We start from the raw sequence: 19,334 nt of genomic DNA on the forward strand, positions 1-19,334 counted from the left end.
TCCATGCAAATCTTCTTTGTGAACAATATTTTTGCATTACGGGAGTCCTGCATGGACAACGATGTCTTGCATAGCAGAGTATCAGTGACTGTCAAAAACTCTGCTCTATTCAGATTGATTGAAAACGTAATAGAGCAAAACACTGTTGAGCATCTCGTAAGCACAATCACAGCCCACTTGATATGTGGAAAGTATTGCAGAGAAAAGTCGCTTGATTACATTTCTGAGCTTATTGAGGATGAGCTAGAGCGTTCAGGTATAGAGCTTGATGATGATGTTGATGGAATTGCAATGGCTATTTTATTTGTTTATGAAGAGCTTGCAGATGGCAAGTCTGAGTTTTTCCTTAAGATCCAAGAAAAACATGCACAGGTTACTCCTCTATGTGATTCGGATTCAGAAGCTGAGTAATGTCTGAGTGTTAGAACCGCAAATCAGAATCTGATATTCTTATAAAGTTTCTTATTCTTGGAGCCTTTCTTTGCATCTGTGTGTTGTTGTTCATTTCTAGTTTTGATCTGTTCTTGAATAGCGCTTTCATCCGTGGCTTCAGATACACTATTAGCATTGTCTGATTGTTTGGCTCGGATTGCATTTGCATCTTCCTCATTCGTTTCATGATCCATGTGATTCTTTGCTACTCTATGCTCTGGTGTATCAATTGTGGTTCCACTTTCTTCAGTATTCAGGCATGTATCTGCTTGTATGTGCGTTGTTTTATCCACTTTGATTCTTTCTTCGGGACATTCTACGTATTCTAGCTTTGTATATTGATTGTTTGGATCATAGACATATTCAGCATCATGGCATACACCGTTTTCTTCAGCTTTATGCAAGGGCTCTCCCCATCCATTCGGTTGGTATCCATACAGGCATCCATCTGGAATCGGTGAATTCAGTCCTGGTATCAATATATCCGGATATGAAGGCGGCATTCCATACCTCTGCATGGCCAGGAGCCATGGTGGCGGCGTTTTATCGTCCATTCCCAATGCATCCATCAACTCTTGGCTTATTCTTCCAGGCCTACACATGTGTACAAAGTAATCGGTCCTGGGATCAAACACACATCCGTATCTTGTTGTTCTTGCAACCACCTCCTCCTTGAAAAACGCATCATGGAGCAATTGCTGATTAACTGAGGACTTCCCAAGCTTTGGATACAGCTTTTCCCTCACTCTTTCTCGTAGACTCATCCCAGCTTCGCGCTCCTTCATAAGGCTTCGCAGTTCGGGAATCCCCGTTCTTACAATGCTTGCCGGAACCAGATACTTCGGTTTCATGTATTCACGTGGAAACATTCTCTTCAAGCCCAACTTCCAGTATTCTGGAACAGCAACCACTCCACAGCGTCCCTTTACTCGATTGTATGCAATAGGATCAAAACAAGCCACATCCTCAATCTCAAATATGCTTGGGTATGGCACTACAAGCTTCAGCTCTTGGTATCTATGCAGTATTTCTGTTTTCTTGCGTTGCCTCTTGCACACAGGTTTTGAATGTAAATGGTTTGAATATACAAACAAATATTCTCTGTCTACTTTCCTTGCACACATCAAGGCATGCATCAAATGCCATTATGTATAAGATTACTACTCTTTACTCTACAGATGCAGAATGCATAAAGAATCCTCAAAGTCATGCGTGATGGAAAGGTTCTGTTTCGTAAGAAAGCTCGACAGAGGCACACATGGCACGGCATACCTGCTCAGCTCAACAGATGGCACAAATCAGATGCTTGTGTGCAAGTCAGTGTCAGCAGCATGCAAAGGATATGCAGAGCAAGAAATAAAAATGCTGGCCATGCTCTCGCACATCAGAATAACAAGGCTCATCGAGTCATTCTCAACACATTCGGGCGTTTCAATCATCCTGGAATACCTCAACCACGGCACTCTTGCAGAGACAATCAGCTACCTGCTTAGCAGACGGCACAAAGCCACAAGCTATCTACTATGGTCTGTAATGTCACAAATAGCTGATGCATTGCTATATCTGCACCACATGCAAGTTGCACACAGAGACATTAAGCCTTCAAACATATTCGTCAACATGATTCCGATTGGCAGCCAACGAGTGCTTGAATTCAAGCTTGGCGACTTTGGCCTTGCAAAGATGTGTGAGCACATCTCATCTGGCGAAGTGGTCGGAACCCCGTACTACATGGCGCCAGAGGTCATCTCTGGAGAAGTATACAGCAACAGTGTTGATGTTTGGGGACTAGGCGTTTCACTGTATGAGTTATCTGTACTAGGCAAGCCGTTCCATGGCAATTCCAAAGACGAGCTGTACAAGTCAATCCTACGGGCGAAGCTCCAGCCAAGTAGCATATGCTGTGACAAAAATCTTGAGACTCTCATTAGAAAATGCCTCATGAAAACTAACAGAATATCGATACAAACACTTTGCAGAAACAAAAACCTGAGGTTGCATCTCCAGAAACTCGACTCTGAACTTCATACCAGCCACGAATGTGTATAAATGCAATGCAATTGCGATTGCCTGTACTTATAGCCACTCCATGCATTCACATAACTCCTACAGGAGTATCATCTTGGTTTCAGACCACGAATAAAAGTCAGGATGAGTACAAAACCAATATGCATAACAAAAAGCACTCGATACACTGCTCTCACACAACATGCTCAAACGATGCAGACATCCGCAAGATTTCAAAGGTACTGGTCATCATCCTGATATTTATGATGCTTGAGGTCTGGGGACATTGGAAAACAAATAGCCTGTCACTTCTTGCAGACTCACTGCACCTGATGGTTGACATTCTAGGGTTTATCGTAAGCTTGCTTTCGCTAAGGTGGGCAAAGTGGCCTTCAGACAAACGAATGACATTTGGATACCATAGGATTGAGATCATTGGCGCCCTGGTGTCGATTGGGCTCATCTGGGCTGCTGTTGGATACCTGGTGATTGAGTCATTCCACAAGTACATTCATCCCGAAGAGATAGATGGAGGGATGTTTTTTGGCATAGCCGTTGTGGGATTCTTTGTGAATTGTGCATGTGTATATGTATTGCACTATGAGGAGTACCAGCACAGGCTCAAGCACAAGAACCTGAACATCCGTGCAACATATGTGCATGTGATTGGGGACCTCATACAGTCGGTGGGAGTAATAATTGCAGGAATGGTGGCGTACTTCTATCCGGAGAAAGCGGTCGTGGATGTGATCTGCACGCTGTTTTTCTCTGTGATTGTTTTGATATCAACTGGGTTTGTTTGCAAGGACGCAGTCTACATTCTTGCAGAGGGCGCACCGTTGGATCTTGATACCGAAGCACTTAAAACGGATGTCTTGGAGATTGAGAATGTGTATAGGGTGGTCGAGCTGTATGCATGGTCGATATCGATGAACAAAAAGGCCGTTTCGATGAGGGTGCTTGCCGATGATTTGCTAATCAATGACTATGAAAGCATTCTATCGGAAATAGGGCGGATAGTGAAGGAGAAGTATCAGGTGAGTATTGCGACGATTCAGATCGACACACCGAACACGTTCTATGGAGAGGGTGGATTTACTGTTGATGGCATGGCGATTGATCTGAAGCCATCGATATCAGAGATCCCAAATGCTATAGAGTCGTAGAAAGGAGTGATGGAATAATAAATGATTGCTATGATGTGTTTGAGATTATTGCAGTGTGCACAAGTGTGAAGGATTTGTACAAGCGGAGTGTAACGATATAAGGGATTACCGGTGATGTACACACACTAAACATTAAATGATGCCGACACATGCATTACACATGCTTGTGCTGTATGGAAGTGGAAGAAGCGGCGCTGCAATGCACCCTGAATGCAACGAAGCGTCAGGAAACGAGACTACAGGCAGAGAGCACATGCAAATCCATTCAAGGACAGCAACATCGACATTCCACCAGATCCGCAATCTGTAGACTGGAAGAAGTATTTTTGCTGTGATGCATCCGATGATGCTACAAAGCTGGAGAATGCTACCAGGAAGCCTGAGTTTGTAGACATAGGCTGTGGATATGGAAAGTTTCTTTTGAAGGTTGCCGAAAAGAAACCTGAGCATTGTATTTTGGGAATAGAACTAAGAGATAAGGTGTACAGCTATGTAAAGACGATGATAAGCAGTTTGAAGGTATGTAATGCAGGAGTGATGAAGACAAACGCAATGATATTTCTTCCGAATGTGTTTGAGGCAAGGCAGCTGTCGAAGGTTTTCGTGCTGTTTCCCGATCCTCACTTCAAGAAAAGAAAGTGGAAGGGGCGTGTAGTGTCTCCTCAGATGATGGAGGTGTATGAGCACTTGCTAATGAAAGGGGGCAGACTTTATATATCCACAGATGTTGAGGAATTGTTTAGATACATGGATGAGACGATTGTTTCAAGCCGGATGTTCAGACCTCTTTCGGATGATGAGGCAAGCCTCGATGAGATGTTTGGCATGATTTCCCGAGATACAGACGAGGCAGGCAGGGCAGGAGCGAAATCGGGAAGGGTGTTTTCAAGAGTGTTTGAGGTGAATAAAGAATGATTGGGTTTCTAAGGAGGAATAGCGGAGACACTCCTTTGTTAGAATAGCCAGGAGTGATTGGAAAGCTCCTTTTGAAATACTTTTTTGGGGAAGGCCCTGATGGGAGACGACAGGCCGGTTGTGGAGTTTATGCTGATGCTGTTTCTCGGCACTTTCTCGTTTATGCTGTTTCCAGAGATGATCACGACGTCTGTGAAGAATGCAGGGTATTTTGAAGGGAACAGAACAGTGCGGGACTTGAGTTTTTTAGCCAAGCCGATGGGTGAAAGTATGGTGCTTTATGACAGAAGTGGACGAGCAGAAAGGATCAGCATGAACAGCATTCCAAGCGGGTCTCCAATAACACAGGCAATGCATCAGGTATGCAAAGAGGGCAAAGCATGGCTGAATGTTCAGATTGATGAGGAGGCTTGCTGTGTGTTTATACGAACGCAATCGCCGATTCCTGACTACATATTCAGATTAAACAAGATACCTAATAAGAATCTGTCGCCATTAGAAATGGTTCTGTCATTGGACAACCTCTATTCTGCAAAAAAGACATTTGAAAAGAAAATAGTGAAGACGCTTGCATATCTGATGCTGAGGGAAAGCCTAACGGACAAGCTTGTTCTGTTATATGAGCAGATGCTGGTGATAGTCAACGAGAGCAACCGGATGTTTCTTTTTGATCTTGAGATTAACCAGGCTCTTGCGAATGTGTTTATGAGGGCAAGGACGAATCTGAATGTGTTTATTGCAGCATTTAGCATAAGTGAAAGCACATTGTTTATGTACACATCGAAAGCATCGAGTGAATTGCCGTATAGCAAGGCATTTGAGGCGCGGTTTGCAAAGATGTTTCCGGATAAAAAGGACATCTGGATAAAAAAGAGCCTATCTGTAGATGATTACAAACGCCTGAGTTTGATAATAAGCGACGAAGAAAGAAGCGAAGCAATGAATGTGTTGAGCTTGTACTTGAATGACTGCACAAAGTCGGAAAGACAGATTTCTGAAGAGATAAAAAGGCAATGCGAGAGCATCCTTGGCAGAGATATGAATGCGATTTATTGATCTGATCGCACATGGATAAGCATATCCGGTGTTGAAGTGGAGTTCATGAATATGAACCGGATGCTACTGAAGAATAAATTTTAATGATAGAGAGTCTTTGATGTATTGATTGGCATATGCCATGAGCGAATCTGTGGTGGGCATGAAACCGTAGTATTTATCATCAGATGTTTATAAAGCCTCTTAAAAGATTTGCTTCATGCTTGTACATGTCTTGGTCTGGTGTTTCCAGAATTAGTGGAATATCATCAGAAAAATTACTATTCATGATGAATCTGAATGCATTGCATCCGATCAGCCCTTTTCCTATTGACTCATGCCTGTCTTTACGAGAGCCAAGCGGCTGTTTGCTGTCGTTGATATGCATTGCCTTAAGGTATTGCATGCCAACTGTCTGATCGAACCTCCTTATGATCTCTGCAAACTGCTCTTCGGTGCGTATATCGAATCCTGCACCAAACAGATGGCATGTATCAAGGCATACGCCCACACGCTGCTTGTCATCGACAGCATCAATTATATCTCTTATCTGTTCGAAATTGCTTGCAACAACATTGCCTTGCCCCGCCATATTTTCTATTAGAACAATAACATCTGGAACAGCAGCCAGGGCTATGTTTATGTTTTTGCTGATGGTGGCGAGCGCAGCCTGAATGCATTTTCCTTTACTACTTCCGGGATGGATGTTGTACATCTTGATTCCCAGCGAATTGCACCTTTTGAGATCATCGATAAAGCATTCCATACCTTTTTGAGCCGAATCCACAGCGAGATTCACAAGGTATGAAGAATGCGGCAGAATAATCTCTGGATGGCGAATGCTTTGACGGAACATCTGTGCAGCTGCATCGCTGAGTGGAGCGGAAGAATACCGCTTTTGGTTCTTGAGGAATATTGCACAGGTGTCCAGCTCAAGCAAGTCCATTTGTTCTTGGACAGTATGGATTCCATTGCTTATTGACAGGTGTGCACCAATTATCTTTGGCATGGGAAGAACGCATGTGCTAAAGAAATGTTTAAAAATAAATGTTGGTACTGCCTTGCTGGAGATGCAGGAGTTTGTCAAGGAGTCCAAAAGGATCCTGAACGACATAGAAACACTGAATTCGTATACAAACAGCATAGATTACTTGAGTTCTCAGAAGAACAGTTCGGTGCTGAGCAAAGAGGAGGAGAAAGCACTCAACAGCCAGATTGATGTTCTTAACGAGCGGTTCAGGACGCTTTCGAGGAGGATCAAGGAGAAGATAGATGATTTTGCAGATGAGACTGCGTCGATGGAAAGAGAGGCGAAGAGCAATGGATTTTATTGCGAGACACGGAATCTCCATCTGCATGCACAGTCGAAGAAGCTTACTGAGGCGATCAATAGATATAGAGAGGCACAGATAAAGCACCGAGAAGACGAGGTAGACAAGTTTCGGATGCAGTACATCATTGCAAAGCCGGATGCAACAGAAAGAGAAATAGAGGAGTTTATTGGAGATGACGATGGCTCGAAGATTGAATCAGCATTTGCGCTTGGTGCAAACTCGGCACGAGGTATTCTTGAGGAGGCAGAAAGCAGAAAGAAGAATATCAAGAAGATTGAGGAGATGGTGCAAGAGATTGTGGATCTACTCAATCTGATCAGCCAGGAGGTGTCGAAGCGGACAAGTGTTGTTGACTCGATCAACGACGAGCTGATTGCAGCACGAGAAAACACAACAGCAGCAAATGCGGATCTTGAGTCTGCACTGGTATATCAGATCCGGGCCACTCGGATAAAAAGGATGATTTTCTACGGGCTGCTGATAGTTATTGCAGTGTTTATTGTGTTTATTGCACTGAGGACCAATTTTTTTGGCGCGTTCAGCAACAATAATTAGAGTGAGGAGGAGGTGTGCATTGCAGAGATACTTGGTAAATAAACGAATATTGTATTTGATATGGAAGCAGAAATGTGCCTGTGGGAAGGGATATAATGTGAATTTTGATGGGCCTGGATGGGATGCATGAGTGGGAACAGGATAGCTAGAAAGGAAGGAAAAATCGATGTGTATCTGAACATACCGGACAGCTTTATATACGACATAAATGAAGTGGTGGTTGAGTATGACGAAGTGCAGAACAAGGTTCGGATAATAAGCGAGATGATACCTGCATCGATACGAGGCAATATGGAGATGTACTTCAAAGGAGACATTGAGAAGTATGTGCAGCTTTTAGAATACAATCTTGAGACTTTTTTCAAAGGAGAATGTCCTGAGATATGCGAAGATGCAGAGAATGGCAATGCTGTTGTACTAAGGCCGTTTGAGCTACCGAGGAGTCATCGCTTTGTAATGAACCGTAATGTTGTGCCAAATGTAAGGATTGAGTTTGATAAGAACATGAGCTTTGTAGTGTGTGAAAGGCTTAATATTCAGGTTGAGTGCAATAGATGCAAAAGGAAGGTTAGGGCACACGAGTCGGTGGACTGTGCTGGATGCATGAAGAGACTAGATGTGTTATACATTCCCACGCTTTGCACTGAATTTGTAGGGTTTCTGAAGCTAGGGGGATGTAGCTTGATACTGCTTGATACAAGCAAATACCAATTTAGTTGTGATAATTGCCAGATGAACTACGAAACCAACGAGTTAGGTGTTGGCGATGTGTTTAGCATGAAGTGCTACGAATGCTTTTCAAGCCTGTACATAAAGATTACAAAAATGATGCTGATTGAGAATAAGAAAGGCGACATGGTCAGGCCAGGACATCCCCTTCCAAATGACGGTGCATGCAAGCATTACAAGAGATCTTACAGATGGTTCCGGTTTCCATGCTGCAACTCGCTGTATCCGTGTGATGTATGCCATGATGAAGGCAATCAGCACGTCCATGAGATGGCAAACAAGATGGTGTGTGGGCTGTGCTCAAAGGAGCAGGGCGTTACTAAGGAGTGTGCCTGCGGAATGAAAATGAACAGATCAACCACGTTCTGGGAAGGTGGCAAGGGAAGTAGAAATAAAGCCACCATGAGCAAGAAGGATAAGAAGAAGTACAGCAAATAATAAAAGCATTTAATTCAGGAGAAGAAGTACTGGCTGCTCTCTTTCTGTGCTCTGTCCTTTGCAGATCCTGGCTTGTTGACTCTTGGCCTAAGATTTGCCGGATCTCTACGGAATGTAACATCCAGGCTCTTAAGAAATGCGTTCATCCCGTTCAAAAGATCCATGGGAGGTGTTGCTGTGCTGGAAACCCCTGGCTCGCCCTCGAATACTATCACCTTGTCTGCAAGATACGTCCCGACTATCAAGTCGTGCTCAACAACAAATGCGATCTTGTTGTTTGAGTAGATGAACCGTTTTATAACCTTTGATATTGCTATCCGCTGATCAGAGTCGAGGAATGCAGAGGGCTCGTCAATCAAATATATATTTGCTTCCTTGCCAAGGCATATTGCAATTGCAATTCTCTGCAGCTCTCCTCCGCTAAGATTCTGCACTTGCTGGTCGTATGTGTACTCAATGCACAGTGGCTTGATGACGTCGTTGATGAACGATGGCTTGATGAACGACGACCTGATTTTTGCAGATAACAGCTCTCGGACAGTTCCTCTGAACTTTGGAAGGATTTTCTGTGGTTTGAGACTGCAGCTGAGCTTTGAAAATTCCTCACCGTTGTCTGGCTTTAGAATACCTGCTATCAAGCCCACCAGTGTGCTCTTCCCCATGCCATTCTCACCTAGAAACACAATTATTTCGGAGTCATTGAATGCCCCAGCACTGACATGGAGCGAAAACTCGCCATATGTCTTTTTCATTGCTTCATAGAAGTACTGGTTCTTCCTGTCCAGTGAATCCGTGGGCCGTTCAGAAATGTCGAACTTGAGTTCCGAAGGTCTGAACCTCATGTTTTCTGTTGGAATGTATCCGTCTAGGAAGATGTTAATTGCAGACTTGATTGAGTATGGTGTTGTAATCACTCCATATGCTCCCGGCTGCCCATACAGCACACATCCAAGATCGCTCATAAGGTCCAAGATCGCAAGGTCGTGCTCAACAACGATCACATACTTGTTTTCTTCGCAGAGCCCTCTGATCTCCTTTGCTGCAGACAGCCTCTGCTTGACATCAAGATAGCTGGACGGCTCGTCAAATATATAAACATCACTTTCTTGCATAAATGCCAGAGCCAAAGAAAACCTTTGCAATTCTCCCCCGCTCAGTTCTTCAACATCCCTGTGGAGGATGTTCCGGAGGCACATTGCATCGATGTAGTGCTCCTTTTTGCCTCGCTGGTCCATTTCATTTATTACGTCAATAACAAGTAGTTTACTTTCGGGCATATCTGGCTCGCCTTTTGCACTTCCATTCACATCCTCGCTCAGCGTAAGCTTTTCCAGCTTGCCTTTGATTTCCACTCCAAACTTCCTCTTCAATAGCTTTGGAAGCCGGTCTATGTATTGGATTTTTGATGTTATCTTCAGCTGTCCCTCAATTACTTTGTTGAAGTATCCTTGCAGCTCGGAACCTTTGTAGTGGTTGAGAATCCGCTCCCATGAGGGCACATTCTTGTAATCTCCAAGATTTGGCTTTATCTCTCCAGAGAGGATCTTCAATGCACTGCTCTTTCCAATTCCGTTTGTCCCAACAAGTCCGAGAACCTTTCCAGGCTTTGGAATCGGAAGCCTGTGCACTTTGAAGCCATTCTCTCCATATCTATGCGATATTTCCTTATCTAGGCTTGTGGGAAGATTTATTATTGTGATTGCTTTGAAAGGACACTTTTTCTGGCATGCTGAGCATCCAATACACAGGATTTCGGATATCTCAGACTTTCGTGCTATCCTAATACATTCTCGCCCTGTTTTATTTACAGGGCATGCCTTCTTGCATTCAGAAGCACACTGTGAAGGCTTACACAACTCAGGATTAACTATTGCCAGTCGGGTAACACTTGTCTTTTCATCATTCTTTGCCATCTTATGGGTTATCAAAGTCCGTACAGTACTTCGTATACTCTCACTGTAAATCTAATCCTCGTTGCCACACACATTAAATTATAAGTACAAAATTCTGTTTGGCATTATTGCACACATCTGGCGTTGCATAAACAACACTCTCAATATAAGTCCATGCTCATTTATTTCCAATAAGATACACTTTGTAAAAACAGGTAAAGTTCTTGTTTCCCCCATTGCTTTTGGCAACGAAGTCAACCGACAGTGCCTTGTGGCTGCCAACATCGAACTTTTGAAGGCCACATACATGTGTATCGTATTCATACACACCTATGCTGCGATATTCTTCATTATTCTTAATAAAGACCTCAAACTCACGTACCGCACTGCTTGTATCTTTTGTCAGCGGATGGTATATCCCAACCTTGCTTATCTCAATCTCGGCTCCAAAATCGATTGAAAACCTGGCATTACTGCCCCTGAACGCCAAGCATTCTCCCTCATCAAACCTTTCGCCAAGTATCACATCAGGACTTGCATGCTTCCTGAGCCCAATGAATCCATACGAATACAGCTGTGAAGGCTCATCAACTCTTACTCTTGCACCTTCTTCAATCTTCGCATAGTTGGCTTCCCTAGTTTCCTTTAGGCCTTTTATGAGCTGATTTATAACAGCATTCTCAGCTTTCAGAATATCAATCTCTTCCATCAAGCCAATCATCATCATAGAGTCTGCAGGCTTTTTCACAAAAAGAGCAAGTATTAAGACATATGGAATCACAATAGATGCATATAGGCACCATCCTCTCGATTGCACTCTTTGAATATTTGCATTGGCGATTGCATGCTCAACCTTCTTTACGTCTTTGCTCTCTCTGCATTTCCACACAGGAGTATCCATCATCATCGTTCCATACTCATCAGCATCAAACGTTGAGTCAATCCCAATGCTCCTCGACATTCTTGACGAATCTTTCTTGCTCATCAGCCCATGTATCCCAGCAATTTTTGATCTGCTTTAGAATTCATAATATCTAGCATAAATCCAAACAGGCAATTCATACGATTCTTGGCACAAGCCATCAATGCATCCATAAAACAAGCGCAATCGCAATAAAAAACACATTTACATAGAAATAAACCATAAGTTTAGACCTCAGAGTTAGGAGTTGCCGTTTGGAATAGCACGTGATTGAAATGTGTATGATCGACGACAAAAACAGGTTGAAGCTCAGAACAAACTTATACTGGGTTGCATCACACACATTCTGTAAGCCCATGTTTGCTATTGTTTTGCATATAGATGACGCGATAAACGAAAGAATGTAGAACATGTATGAGCACGACATGGAAGATGACATCCAAAGAAGAAAAGCAAATGCCATGGCGATTACCGATGCCAGAAACCCAAGTGGAATGCACATGCCTTTCGAAACGACCCTCGATACCTGAAGGCCTATGAGAGACGACAGAATCTTCGAGCACCCATCAATGTATCCATGGATTATCACGGCCTTGCTTGGATTCAGTTCATAAACAATAGAATTGTCCATAAGCGAAAATAGCTTGATTATTGTGTAAGAAAGAAGGCGGACTGGCTTTGCAATCAAAAACATCATTCTGTTTATCCTCGTGTTGCTTTCGATGCCGCTTCTTTTCTCAAGAAAGATCCCTGCTGAATAAAAGGACAGGCATATGTAAAGAATGCCTGCAGACGACGACAGTGTTGATGCAACAATCACATCCTTTGCATATGCATCTTTCATCATGCTCCACATTTGTGTCGGTGCCTTGATGCTATCCACAAACTTTGCCTTCTCTACTCTATGGCCGGTGCCTGGAAGAGTCAATGTAGTTAGCAGTGCAAGGGATAGCCCTGAAAGAGACACACACATGTTTACAAGATGAGTTCCTCCGCACATGATGATGTCCTGGCCAAGCCAAGACGAAATGACGCTCACAAATGTCTTGATGCTGGTGGCTGTTGAAAGAATGACATTCTTGTCTTCGTTCTTGCCGGCCGTGGAGCTGAGGATGGACTTCATGACAACACCAAACGACGTGGTTGCTCCGTGAAGCACATATGCAGTCGAAACAAGAAATGTGCTTCTGAACGGCATGAATATGAATATCAGGTACACAATTATCTCAAGCAGAGTGTCGACGAAAAGACTCATCCTGTTGCCCAGAAGCTCTATGATCAGGAACGAGACAAGCGAAACGGCCGTCGATGAGATGAAAAACAGCGGGCTGAAGCTGTTGTGCATTTCATCAATTGAAAATCCCTTCTTCTCAACAAGATACGGAACCATGAATGAGAGAAACGGGGTAAATGACTTGAATGTAAAGTATTGGTACAGCCTAGTTGTCCACAAAAGCATCTGTGTGAGGGCTTGCAAAGAATGCGATTTATAAGTGAGATCTGCTGCTTGCCAATCGTTTTTGTAAAGATGTGCGATGTATCCCTGAATGAAAAGTGACTATTACGAATATCTGCAGAGATTGGGCAAAGACGAGTTGATTGAAATTTTGTACCAGCCACGAACACATAAAAAAGCGTTTCCAGGTGTTTGCATGCGAATGATTGCTTTAAAGATATCGTATGACGGAAGGAGATACAGCGGTGTGGCGAGGCAGTTTGGAAAGCAGACAATTGATGGATATCTTTTGAATGCACTTGAAATAACAGGGCTTGGAAGCAAGCTTGTGTATGCAGGAAGAACAGATGCAGGGGTGAGTGCGGTGGGAATGATTGCATCAGTGCAGGTTGTGTCGAGGATTGCTGATCCAAGCAGAAGCTATGTGCTTGGCGATGAAGATCACAAGGAATACAGATACGACTTGATTTTGAATTCATATCTTCCTGAAGACATTCGTGTGATTGGATGGGCGCCGGTCCCTGATGACTTCAGTGCAAGGTTTACATGCATACAGCGGCAGTACAGGTATTATTTTCACAAAGATGGCCTTGATATGTGCAAGATGCAGGATTCAGCACATAGAATCAAGGGGATGACGAATTTCTACTACTTGTGCAAGCATTCCGACAAGAATGCTTTGTATGAACGAAGCATAGATGAATGCCGGATTGTTGATGATGGCGACATGTATTATCTAGATATCAAGGCACGCGCGTTTTTGCATAACATGGTTAGGAAGATAATGTGGGTGGTTCTGAAGGATGGACGAGGAGAAGCATACGATGAGAAGCGGATCGGCGTAGAAGAACCTTATCCTCTAGTGTTTTGCAATGCAATCTATCCGGAGGAGCTACAGTTTATCGTGGATCCACGCTGCAAGGTACTGTTTGATCGGCAGGCGAAAGAGATCCGAGCCAGGTGCAAAATAGCAGTCTTAAGATTTGAGCACAGTTGTGCTGGATCATCTATGGATGGAGAGATTTATATAGTGAATAAGCCATTGTAGAATTAATAAGAGATACAAAAAGTGCTTTGAAATTCTGAAATAAGCCGATACTTGTAAACCTGGAAAATAAGTAAAATGTTTATTCACGGACCTTTTGAATGATCTCCTTGACAACAGTTTTCCCTTGCTCAGTCAGTACAGCCTCTGAATTATTGTTGAAGGCAATCCATCCTATGTTTTTCAAGTTTTCAAGGACTGAGTCTCCTATCTCCTTGAATGCCGGGGCAAACTTGTCTGGCCTGCATCCTCTGTTTTTCATGCAGCCGTATATCTGTGCAAGCTGTTCGGATGTCACTGATCCCATTATAGAGATCTTTCTCATAACGGATGCAACTCTTGTTAAGTACCAGGTGTCCTCACTGGGCGCCTGCTGTTTGCCTGTGCCTGTCTTCATGATGTCGTGGTCCTTGATGGGAATTATCTTATTGCTGAACGATGACTTGAGATGTGACTTGAGTGCACTGTTGAACCTCTCTGGCCTAACCTCATGGATCTCTGCAATCATCTTGGGGTAATTTTTTCTGGATGTCAAAAAGCAGCAATTATGGATGGGCGGAGATCCCCTGTGCAGGCATCATATTTCATAACCACTAGGCAATGTGTGATTCCGCATGTGATCTGGCCATGGAAACTCCCGCCACTTTGCAAGGGCATTAAGGTCTATGCCGATGATATCCTGTACAAGGATTCTGCATATGATAAGGGGCTTGGCCAAACAATACGAGAGTTTTGCTCGATCGGCAGTGAAAGAGTGTGTGTTGGATTTCGAGGAAAGCCGAAGACGTTGGTGTCGAAGAGAGGAAACTACAAGCTTGGAAAAGAGCAGTATGAAAGGCTTATTGATACGCTCCAGCCTGACTTTTATGCAAGATATGCTGATGGAAAGGTGATTATTGATGGAAATGAACTTGTTGAGCCAGCAAGTGTTGGAGAGTTTGTTAGCATGCTGAATGATGGAAATATGCTTTTTGGAACTGAGTTTGTCAACAGAGCTGTTGATGAGGGGCGGATGCTGAGATTTGACGAAGGGATTGTGAGGGAAGGAGGAATTTTTGATTGCAAGTGCTGTGGAGAGGGAAGTGAGGGGTATCTGGAGTATTTGTGGAGCATTAAAGAGATGAGTGTGATGGGGTATATAACTATACACAACTACAATGTGATTGATAGTGTGCTCAAGACGGTGTGTAGCAAAGATATGCAGGAAGGAACGATTGTGTATGATAGCGAGATTGCATGATGAATGATAAGATGCGAATTGTTGTGGCCATGAAGGACAGGAGAGATTAATTGAAGCAAAGAGCACATATACCAATAAAATATTTACCCCCAAATGAGTATGAGTATGGCATCGGTAGACCAGTTTCTGAACTTTGGGCTGTCGCTAGTGTCTATGAGGATATTTCAGAAGTCGCAGCTGCAGAGCGAAAAGGCGATATTTACACTGAGAGTGGTGTATGTGGTGTCGAATGTGATACAGCTTTTGTTTTTTGTGTACATAATGCAGAAGATCAAGAAGACAAATGATAGCAGGATGGTGAAGATCAGGAAGGAGGTGTCACTTTTCCAGGAGGAGAATGATGTTGAGGAGGAGGAGATGACGTATGGGCAGTATGATATGCTTGAGCTTAACAAGATGAAGAAGTCTACAATGATACAATTTTTGGTCGTATGTGCGCTACATCTTAAGTTCAAAGCTGTGCAGCCATTGTTTGTGCAGTCGTTTACGCCGATCAGGAGTCTTTTCCTGAATCCTCTGTACATGGCACATGTATGGAATAGGAATGTGTTGAGGCCGTTTGATCTGAACATGCTGTTCAAGAAGGCCGAGTCGGCGAAGGAGGTCAAGGAGAAAGGCGAGGAGCAGAAAAGCAAAAGGATTAAGGAGGACTGAGCCGAATAAACAGATTTGAAATGTTTTTGTGTAAGAGTTAAAGTTATGATTGACGACCCCTGGATGGATCCACATGTCGTTGCTGAGCAGAATGAATGCGAGGTGAATGACCATGCAAAGAGAATGAACGAATTTGAGTGCGGAAGTATATCTGCACATGGGGAGATAGGGATTCTGCAGGAAGAAAGAAACATTGTTCGTGTGAAAGTCCAGCAGAAAAAAGGCGCCAAGAAGGTGACTATTATTGAGAATATTCCTTTGGATGTGAGAGAGAGTGTTCTTTGCTCATTAAGGAAGGAAATGGGATGCGGAGGAATTGTGCTTGATGACAAGCTGTCGATTCAGCTTCAAGGAGATAAAACAACCAGCACAGGGCTTGTCAGTTCACTGAAGAAATATATCAAGGGATGCAAAGTGGAGATGAACGGAAAGATTAGCTGAGTGCAATAATTTTGATTTGTGTATGCCGCAGAGTGTATAAATGCCGGAGGCGTTGATTAAATAATCTTTTGGAATTTTGAAGTATGATAGCATTTCAGACGTAAGGAGCATGTTTTGGCGTGTAAATTAAGCAGCGGCCTTGTGTAGTGCTTAGGAGCGGCCATGTCTTTTTATCTGAAAGCTAACAGCAGAATATTATACTTCTTTTATTAGTCAATTTGTGAAGTCTAGTGGCTCAAACAGAATCTTGTCCGGTGCTTTAAACACTCTTGATGTTTTGTGTTTAAACAGCTCGTTGAGGATGTCAAGGTCATACTTCCTTCCTATTCTCTTTTTGTTCTTGTTCTTCGCTTCGAATTCATGAAGCTTATGCTTTGAATTGCACATCTCATCCTTTGTCAATAGATCCTTCTGCGGCTTGTTCTCATGCAGATACATGCAATCTCCATTCTGGCATATTGAATTCTTCAAGTAAAATGTGCAGTACTTCGTTGTCCCGTATGTGCACTTCAGAACCTTTCCATCCAGCAAGCTTTCATCAACTTCTTGTATGCATGTCCTTGCCTCCTGGTTTGTGCTGTATGTAATATATGCACTGGCTGTTGACTCCAGCGAAGATGCACGCTTGTTCACAACTATCTTCTTGATGATCCCAAACTGCCCAAAGAATTCATTCCTACACAGAATATCTTCATATGCATACTTCTGTGGAATGCATATTATGTACACAAGATTCTTCTGCACAACTCTTACGCTTGAAAAGCTTGGGGATGTATCAGGTGCTTGTGCCTGTATATCTTTTGGTATCATCAGGGATATATGCCTTTGAAAAATTTAGCTGTCCATATCGCATATCTCAGTGCACGTTTTGCAGATTTTCTGCAAGTGCATACAGATAGCCAACATGCATTCGACGCCAACAATGCTGTATAAATCATTTCACTGTGTTTATTACTGCATTCACATACTCTCTCAAGGACACACTTAAAATCAACGCCACAATGCATGCACCAAAGCATCCACGCATCTGCACATCTACTTTTCAGTTTAAAAACATCCCAGAATCAACAGTATATGCTTCCTTTCCAACCTCAATAACCCAGATTTCAACATTCTCATTATTGAGAGCATCCTCGTCGGGATGTGCGTTCCTCAGCGCCATTATCCCTGTCCGTACAAGCTCCTCAACTCCCATGCTTTCGTATTCTCCACAGTGCGCTTCCAACACCGTTCTGGACGATTGGCACCTGCATCCTATACTCATCCCATGCACCTCCTTAGCACTTCCTTGTGGATTAAATTCAACCAGCTTGATCGTCCCCTCATATTCCGTCATGTACAGCCCCGCAACTCCATAAAGCCGTCTTCCATCAATCACTGTTCTTTCAAACGTGTCCTTGAGAAGCTCATCAAACACATTGATGAAATGCGGCTTTCTGCCTTTAATAACATCCTCCTTGACACTCTCATCAATCAAGTAATCGACAATCTGCATCCCATCATTTGTTATCCCAGAAAACGTAAACAATGTCTTCGAATCAATCCTAAACACCTTCTTCTGCACCTCAGCCAGCTTGGACCTTTTTTCATTGTGTGCTATCAACACCCCGGCCCTTGCGTTTCTCAGCCCCATCACTGTGCTTCCAAGCTCTGTTGTCTGCTGAATGTAATCAAGCTGCTTGATCCGTCCTTCCGGGCTGAATATCTTAAACATATTGTACCTTGCCTGAGATCCCATCTTGCTTGGGGTTTAAACACCTAAACATTATACCATCTTTATTGCCAAGTCCTCCATACAGCCATGCGCCATGCTCTTGAAGCCATACCAATCATATGCATTCACACCCGCAACCGCTTTCATGAGATAATAAACTTCGCATGCTCTCTAACAACAGGTGCATCCACATCTTCCACAAACCGCTTCAATGACTCTTCATACATCCTAACCACATCATCCATCGGGTTTTTAATTCCGCTATCCATCACAAAGTCACTCATCTCCCTTAGCTCCTTAAACACTCTTTCTGCAAAATTCAGCATTCTACATGCCTCATTGAAATACAGCGAGTCCTCGCTTGCTATCTGTAAGATCCTGTTGAAGTACCCCCTGACCCTGCTCTCAAAATCCTCCACAGTCTTGATCCTCGGGGCCTCTTCAAGCGCATCAAACACACTCGATCCAGACCTGCTTGTAAACAGCTTAAATGTGTCCTCGCGCACAATCAGATCAATCACTCTATATATAATCATCCCGGGGCTTCTGCACACAAGTATCATATCATTACACATTTATTTAAAAAGACATACATATTCTCAGAAGCGCCCTGCTTGCGAGCTCATCGGCCTCGTCAAACTCATCCTCATCGTCCGCATCGCATTTGCTGTATCCAGCAACATTCTGCACACTGCTGCTTCGCTTTGTTTTCATTGCTCTTTCGCCTTCCTTGCCAGATACCATTACTCCTCCGATACACTTCTTCTCCACCACACGGCTTCTATGGAAATCGTCAATCGTGCAGAACATGCTCCCATGCCTCATCTTTTCACTCCTCCTCTGTATAGACGAGTTCCAGTAGTTCTTGATTGCATTGTCCGTCCTTCCAGGAAGATACTTTGCTATCTCCGACCATCTGTTCCCGTATTTCAGATGCAGCTCAATAATCAGCCCCTCCTCCTCTACACTGAATGGCTTCTTTGTAATGTGTGGATTCAGGTGGTTGTGCCACCTTTCTCTGCATTGCTTTCCCACACGGCTGCCCAGCTTCTTTGCAATGAACGACCAGTTCTTCGCCGAGTACTCACTCACAAGCTTAACAAGCTTCTCATCCTCCTCATGCCTCCACGGGCCCTTGATTAGCCTTCCACTTGGCTCTGCAGTACTGATAGCACGGTCAAAAGAAGCCATGCATGCTCGGGGATCGTCTCCTTATATCTTTTGTTTTCAAAATTAAATTGGTGATATATTTGGCACAATCCACTCCGATTTAATCAACACTCATATTAATGAATTTCACAATTTTCACAAATACCTTATATCTCGGCTATGCCCATTATATCTATAATTGATTTCCCT

General features: G+C 43.4%; 21 protein-coding genes across 21 annotated transcripts; 11 read left to right on the top strand and 10 right to left on the bottom strand.

Annotated features, from left to right (window-relative positions):
• Positions 1 to 3: 3 nt before the first annotated feature.
• HK407_12g18120 (uncharacterized protein) lies at positions 4 to 411 on the top strand (the record flags this gene model as incomplete). Its single annotated transcript, XM_060421762.1, has 1 exon — positions 4 to 411. One exon carries the CDS (start codon positions 4 to 6, stop codon positions 409 to 411), a length of 408 nt encoding a protein of 135 aa, XP_060276137.1.
• A 23-nt stretch (positions 412 to 434) lies between these two features.
• HK407_12g18130 (uncharacterized protein) lies at positions 435 to 1,568 on the bottom strand (the record flags this gene model as incomplete). The annotated part of the gene is made up of 1 exon (XM_060421763.1): positions 435 to 1,568. The coding sequence occupies one exon, from the start codon at positions 1,566 to 1,568 to the stop codon at positions 435 to 437; it is 1,134 nt and encodes a 377-aa protein (XP_060276138.1).
• A 49-nt stretch (positions 1,569 to 1,617) lies between these two features.
• Positions 1,618 to 2,481, top strand: HK407_12g18140 (protein kinase; the record flags this gene model as incomplete). Its single annotated transcript, XM_060421764.1, has 1 exon — positions 1,618 to 2,481. One exon carries the CDS (start codon positions 1,618 to 1,620, stop codon positions 2,479 to 2,481), a length of 864 nt encoding a protein of 287 aa, XP_060276139.1.
• A 119-nt stretch (positions 2,482 to 2,600) lies between these two features.
• HK407_12g18150 (cation efflux protein) lies at positions 2,601 to 3,605 on the top strand (the record flags this gene model as incomplete). Its single annotated transcript, XM_060421765.1, has 1 exon — positions 2,601 to 3,605. The coding sequence occupies one exon, from the start codon at positions 2,601 to 2,603 to the stop codon at positions 3,603 to 3,605; it is 1,005 nt and encodes a 334-aa protein (XP_060276140.1).
• A 210-nt stretch (positions 3,606 to 3,815) lies between these two features.
• HK407_12g18160 (putative methyltransferase) lies at positions 3,816 to 4,520 on the top strand (the record flags this gene model as incomplete). The annotated part of the gene is made up of 1 exon (XM_060421766.1): positions 3,816 to 4,520. The coding sequence occupies one exon, from the start codon at positions 3,816 to 3,818 to the stop codon at positions 4,518 to 4,520; it is 705 nt and encodes a 234-aa protein (XP_060276141.1).
• Positions 4,521 to 4,619: 99 nt separating this feature from the next.
• On the top strand, positions 4,620 to 5,576 carry HK407_12g18170 (uncharacterized protein; the record flags this gene model as incomplete). The annotated part of the gene is made up of 1 exon (XM_060421767.1): positions 4,620 to 5,576. The coding sequence occupies one exon, from the start codon at positions 4,620 to 4,622 to the stop codon at positions 5,574 to 5,576; it is 957 nt and encodes a 318-aa protein (XP_060276142.1).
• A 163-nt stretch (positions 5,577 to 5,739) lies between these two features.
• On the bottom strand, positions 5,740 to 6,564 carry HK407_12g18180 (xylose isomerase-like; the record flags this gene model as incomplete). The annotated part of the gene is made up of 1 exon (XM_060421768.1): positions 5,740 to 6,564. The coding sequence occupies one exon, from the start codon at positions 6,562 to 6,564 to the stop codon at positions 5,740 to 5,742; it is 825 nt and encodes a 274-aa protein (XP_060276143.1).
• A 61-nt stretch (positions 6,565 to 6,625) lies between these two features.
• Positions 6,626 to 7,444, top strand: HK407_12g18190 (putative syntaxin; the record flags this gene model as incomplete). Its single annotated transcript, XM_060421769.1, has 1 exon — positions 6,626 to 7,444. The coding sequence occupies one exon, from the start codon at positions 6,626 to 6,628 to the stop codon at positions 7,442 to 7,444; it is 819 nt and encodes a 272-aa protein (XP_060276144.1).
• A 117-nt stretch (positions 7,445 to 7,561) lies between these two features.
• On the top strand, positions 7,562 to 8,611 carry HK407_12g18200 (putative CHY-type domain-containing protein; the record flags this gene model as incomplete). Its single annotated transcript, XM_060421770.1, has 1 exon — positions 7,562 to 8,611. One exon carries the CDS (start codon positions 7,562 to 7,564, stop codon positions 8,609 to 8,611), a length of 1,050 nt encoding a protein of 349 aa, XP_060276145.1.
• Positions 8,612 to 8,625: 14 nt separating this feature from the next.
• On the bottom strand, positions 8,626 to 10,524 carry HK407_12g18210 (putative ABC transporter; the record flags this gene model as incomplete). The annotated part of the gene is made up of 1 exon (XM_060421771.1): positions 8,626 to 10,524. The coding sequence occupies one exon, from the start codon at positions 10,522 to 10,524 to the stop codon at positions 8,626 to 8,628; it is 1,899 nt and encodes a 632-aa protein (XP_060276146.1).
• A 157-nt stretch (positions 10,525 to 10,681) lies between these two features.
• Positions 10,682 to 11,488, bottom strand: HK407_12g18220 (Sad1/UNC-like protein; the record flags this gene model as incomplete). The annotated part of the gene is made up of 1 exon (XM_060421772.1): positions 10,682 to 11,488. One exon carries the CDS (start codon positions 11,486 to 11,488, stop codon positions 10,682 to 10,684), a length of 807 nt encoding a protein of 268 aa, XP_060276147.1.
• Positions 11,489 to 11,585: 97 nt separating this feature from the next.
• Positions 11,586 to 12,884, bottom strand: HK407_12g18230 (uncharacterized protein; the record flags this gene model as incomplete). The annotated part of the gene is made up of 1 exon (XM_060421773.1): positions 11,586 to 12,884. The coding sequence occupies one exon, from the start codon at positions 12,882 to 12,884 to the stop codon at positions 11,586 to 11,588; it is 1,299 nt and encodes a 432-aa protein (XP_060276148.1).
• An 88-nt stretch (positions 12,885 to 12,972) lies between these two features.
• On the top strand, positions 12,973 to 13,929 carry HK407_12g18240 (uncharacterized protein; the record flags this gene model as incomplete). The annotated part of the gene is made up of 1 exon (XM_060421774.1): positions 12,973 to 13,929. One exon carries the CDS (start codon positions 12,973 to 12,975, stop codon positions 13,927 to 13,929), a length of 957 nt encoding a protein of 318 aa, XP_060276149.1.
• Positions 13,930 to 14,008: 79 nt separating this feature from the next.
• Positions 14,009 to 14,434, bottom strand: HK407_12g18250 (ribosomal protein S19e; the record flags this gene model as incomplete). Its single annotated transcript, XM_060421775.1, has 1 exon — positions 14,009 to 14,434. One exon carries the CDS (start codon positions 14,432 to 14,434, stop codon positions 14,009 to 14,011), a length of 426 nt encoding a protein of 141 aa, XP_060276150.1.
• A 39-nt stretch (positions 14,435 to 14,473) lies between these two features.
• HK407_12g18260 (uncharacterized protein) lies at positions 14,474 to 15,166 on the top strand (the record flags this gene model as incomplete). The annotated part of the gene is made up of 1 exon (XM_060421776.1): positions 14,474 to 15,166. The coding sequence occupies one exon, from the start codon at positions 14,474 to 14,476 to the stop codon at positions 15,164 to 15,166; it is 693 nt and encodes a 230-aa protein (XP_060276151.1).
• A 93-nt stretch (positions 15,167 to 15,259) lies between these two features.
• HK407_12g18270 (phosphate transport (Pho88) protein) lies at positions 15,260 to 15,820 on the top strand (the record flags this gene model as incomplete). Its single annotated transcript, XM_060421777.1, has 1 exon — positions 15,260 to 15,820. One exon carries the CDS (start codon positions 15,260 to 15,262, stop codon positions 15,818 to 15,820), a length of 561 nt encoding a protein of 186 aa, XP_060276152.1.
• A 63-nt stretch (positions 15,821 to 15,883) lies between these two features.
• On the top strand, positions 15,884 to 16,261 carry HK407_12g18280 (uncharacterized protein; the record flags this gene model as incomplete). The annotated part of the gene is made up of 1 exon (XM_060421778.1): positions 15,884 to 16,261. One exon carries the CDS (start codon positions 15,884 to 15,886, stop codon positions 16,259 to 16,261), a length of 378 nt encoding a protein of 125 aa, XP_060276153.1.
• Positions 16,262 to 16,474: 213 nt separating this feature from the next.
• HK407_12g18290 (uncharacterized protein) lies at positions 16,475 to 17,071 on the bottom strand (the record flags this gene model as incomplete). The annotated part of the gene is made up of 1 exon (XM_060421779.1): positions 16,475 to 17,071. The coding sequence occupies one exon, from the start codon at positions 17,069 to 17,071 to the stop codon at positions 16,475 to 16,477; it is 597 nt and encodes a 198-aa protein (XP_060276154.1).
• Positions 17,072 to 17,303: 232 nt separating this feature from the next.
• HK407_12g18300 (proteasome) lies at positions 17,304 to 17,999 on the bottom strand (the record flags this gene model as incomplete). Its single annotated transcript, XM_060421780.1, has 1 exon — positions 17,304 to 17,999. The coding sequence occupies one exon, from the start codon at positions 17,997 to 17,999 to the stop codon at positions 17,304 to 17,306; it is 696 nt and encodes a 231-aa protein (XP_060276155.1).
• Positions 18,000 to 18,118: 119 nt separating this feature from the next.
• On the bottom strand, positions 18,119 to 18,511 carry HK407_12g18310 (uncharacterized protein; the record flags this gene model as incomplete). The annotated part of the gene is made up of 1 exon (XM_060421781.1): positions 18,119 to 18,511. One exon carries the CDS (start codon positions 18,509 to 18,511, stop codon positions 18,119 to 18,121), a length of 393 nt encoding a protein of 130 aa, XP_060276156.1.
• Positions 18,512 to 18,554: 43 nt separating this feature from the next.
• HK407_12g18320 (myb-like protein) lies at positions 18,555 to 19,166 on the bottom strand (the record flags this gene model as incomplete). The annotated part of the gene is made up of 1 exon (XM_060421782.1): positions 18,555 to 19,166. One exon carries the CDS (start codon positions 19,164 to 19,166, stop codon positions 18,555 to 18,557), a length of 612 nt encoding a protein of 203 aa, XP_060276157.1.
• Positions 19,167 to 19,334: the final 168 nt, after the last annotated feature.

The sequence above is a fragment of the Ordospora pajunii genome (genome assembly GCF_021821965.1).
Source record: "Ordospora pajunii strain FI-F-10 chromosome Unknown Cg_12A, whole genome shotgun sequence".
NCBI lineage: Eukaryota > Fungi > Microsporidia > Ordosporidae > Ordospora > Ordospora pajunii.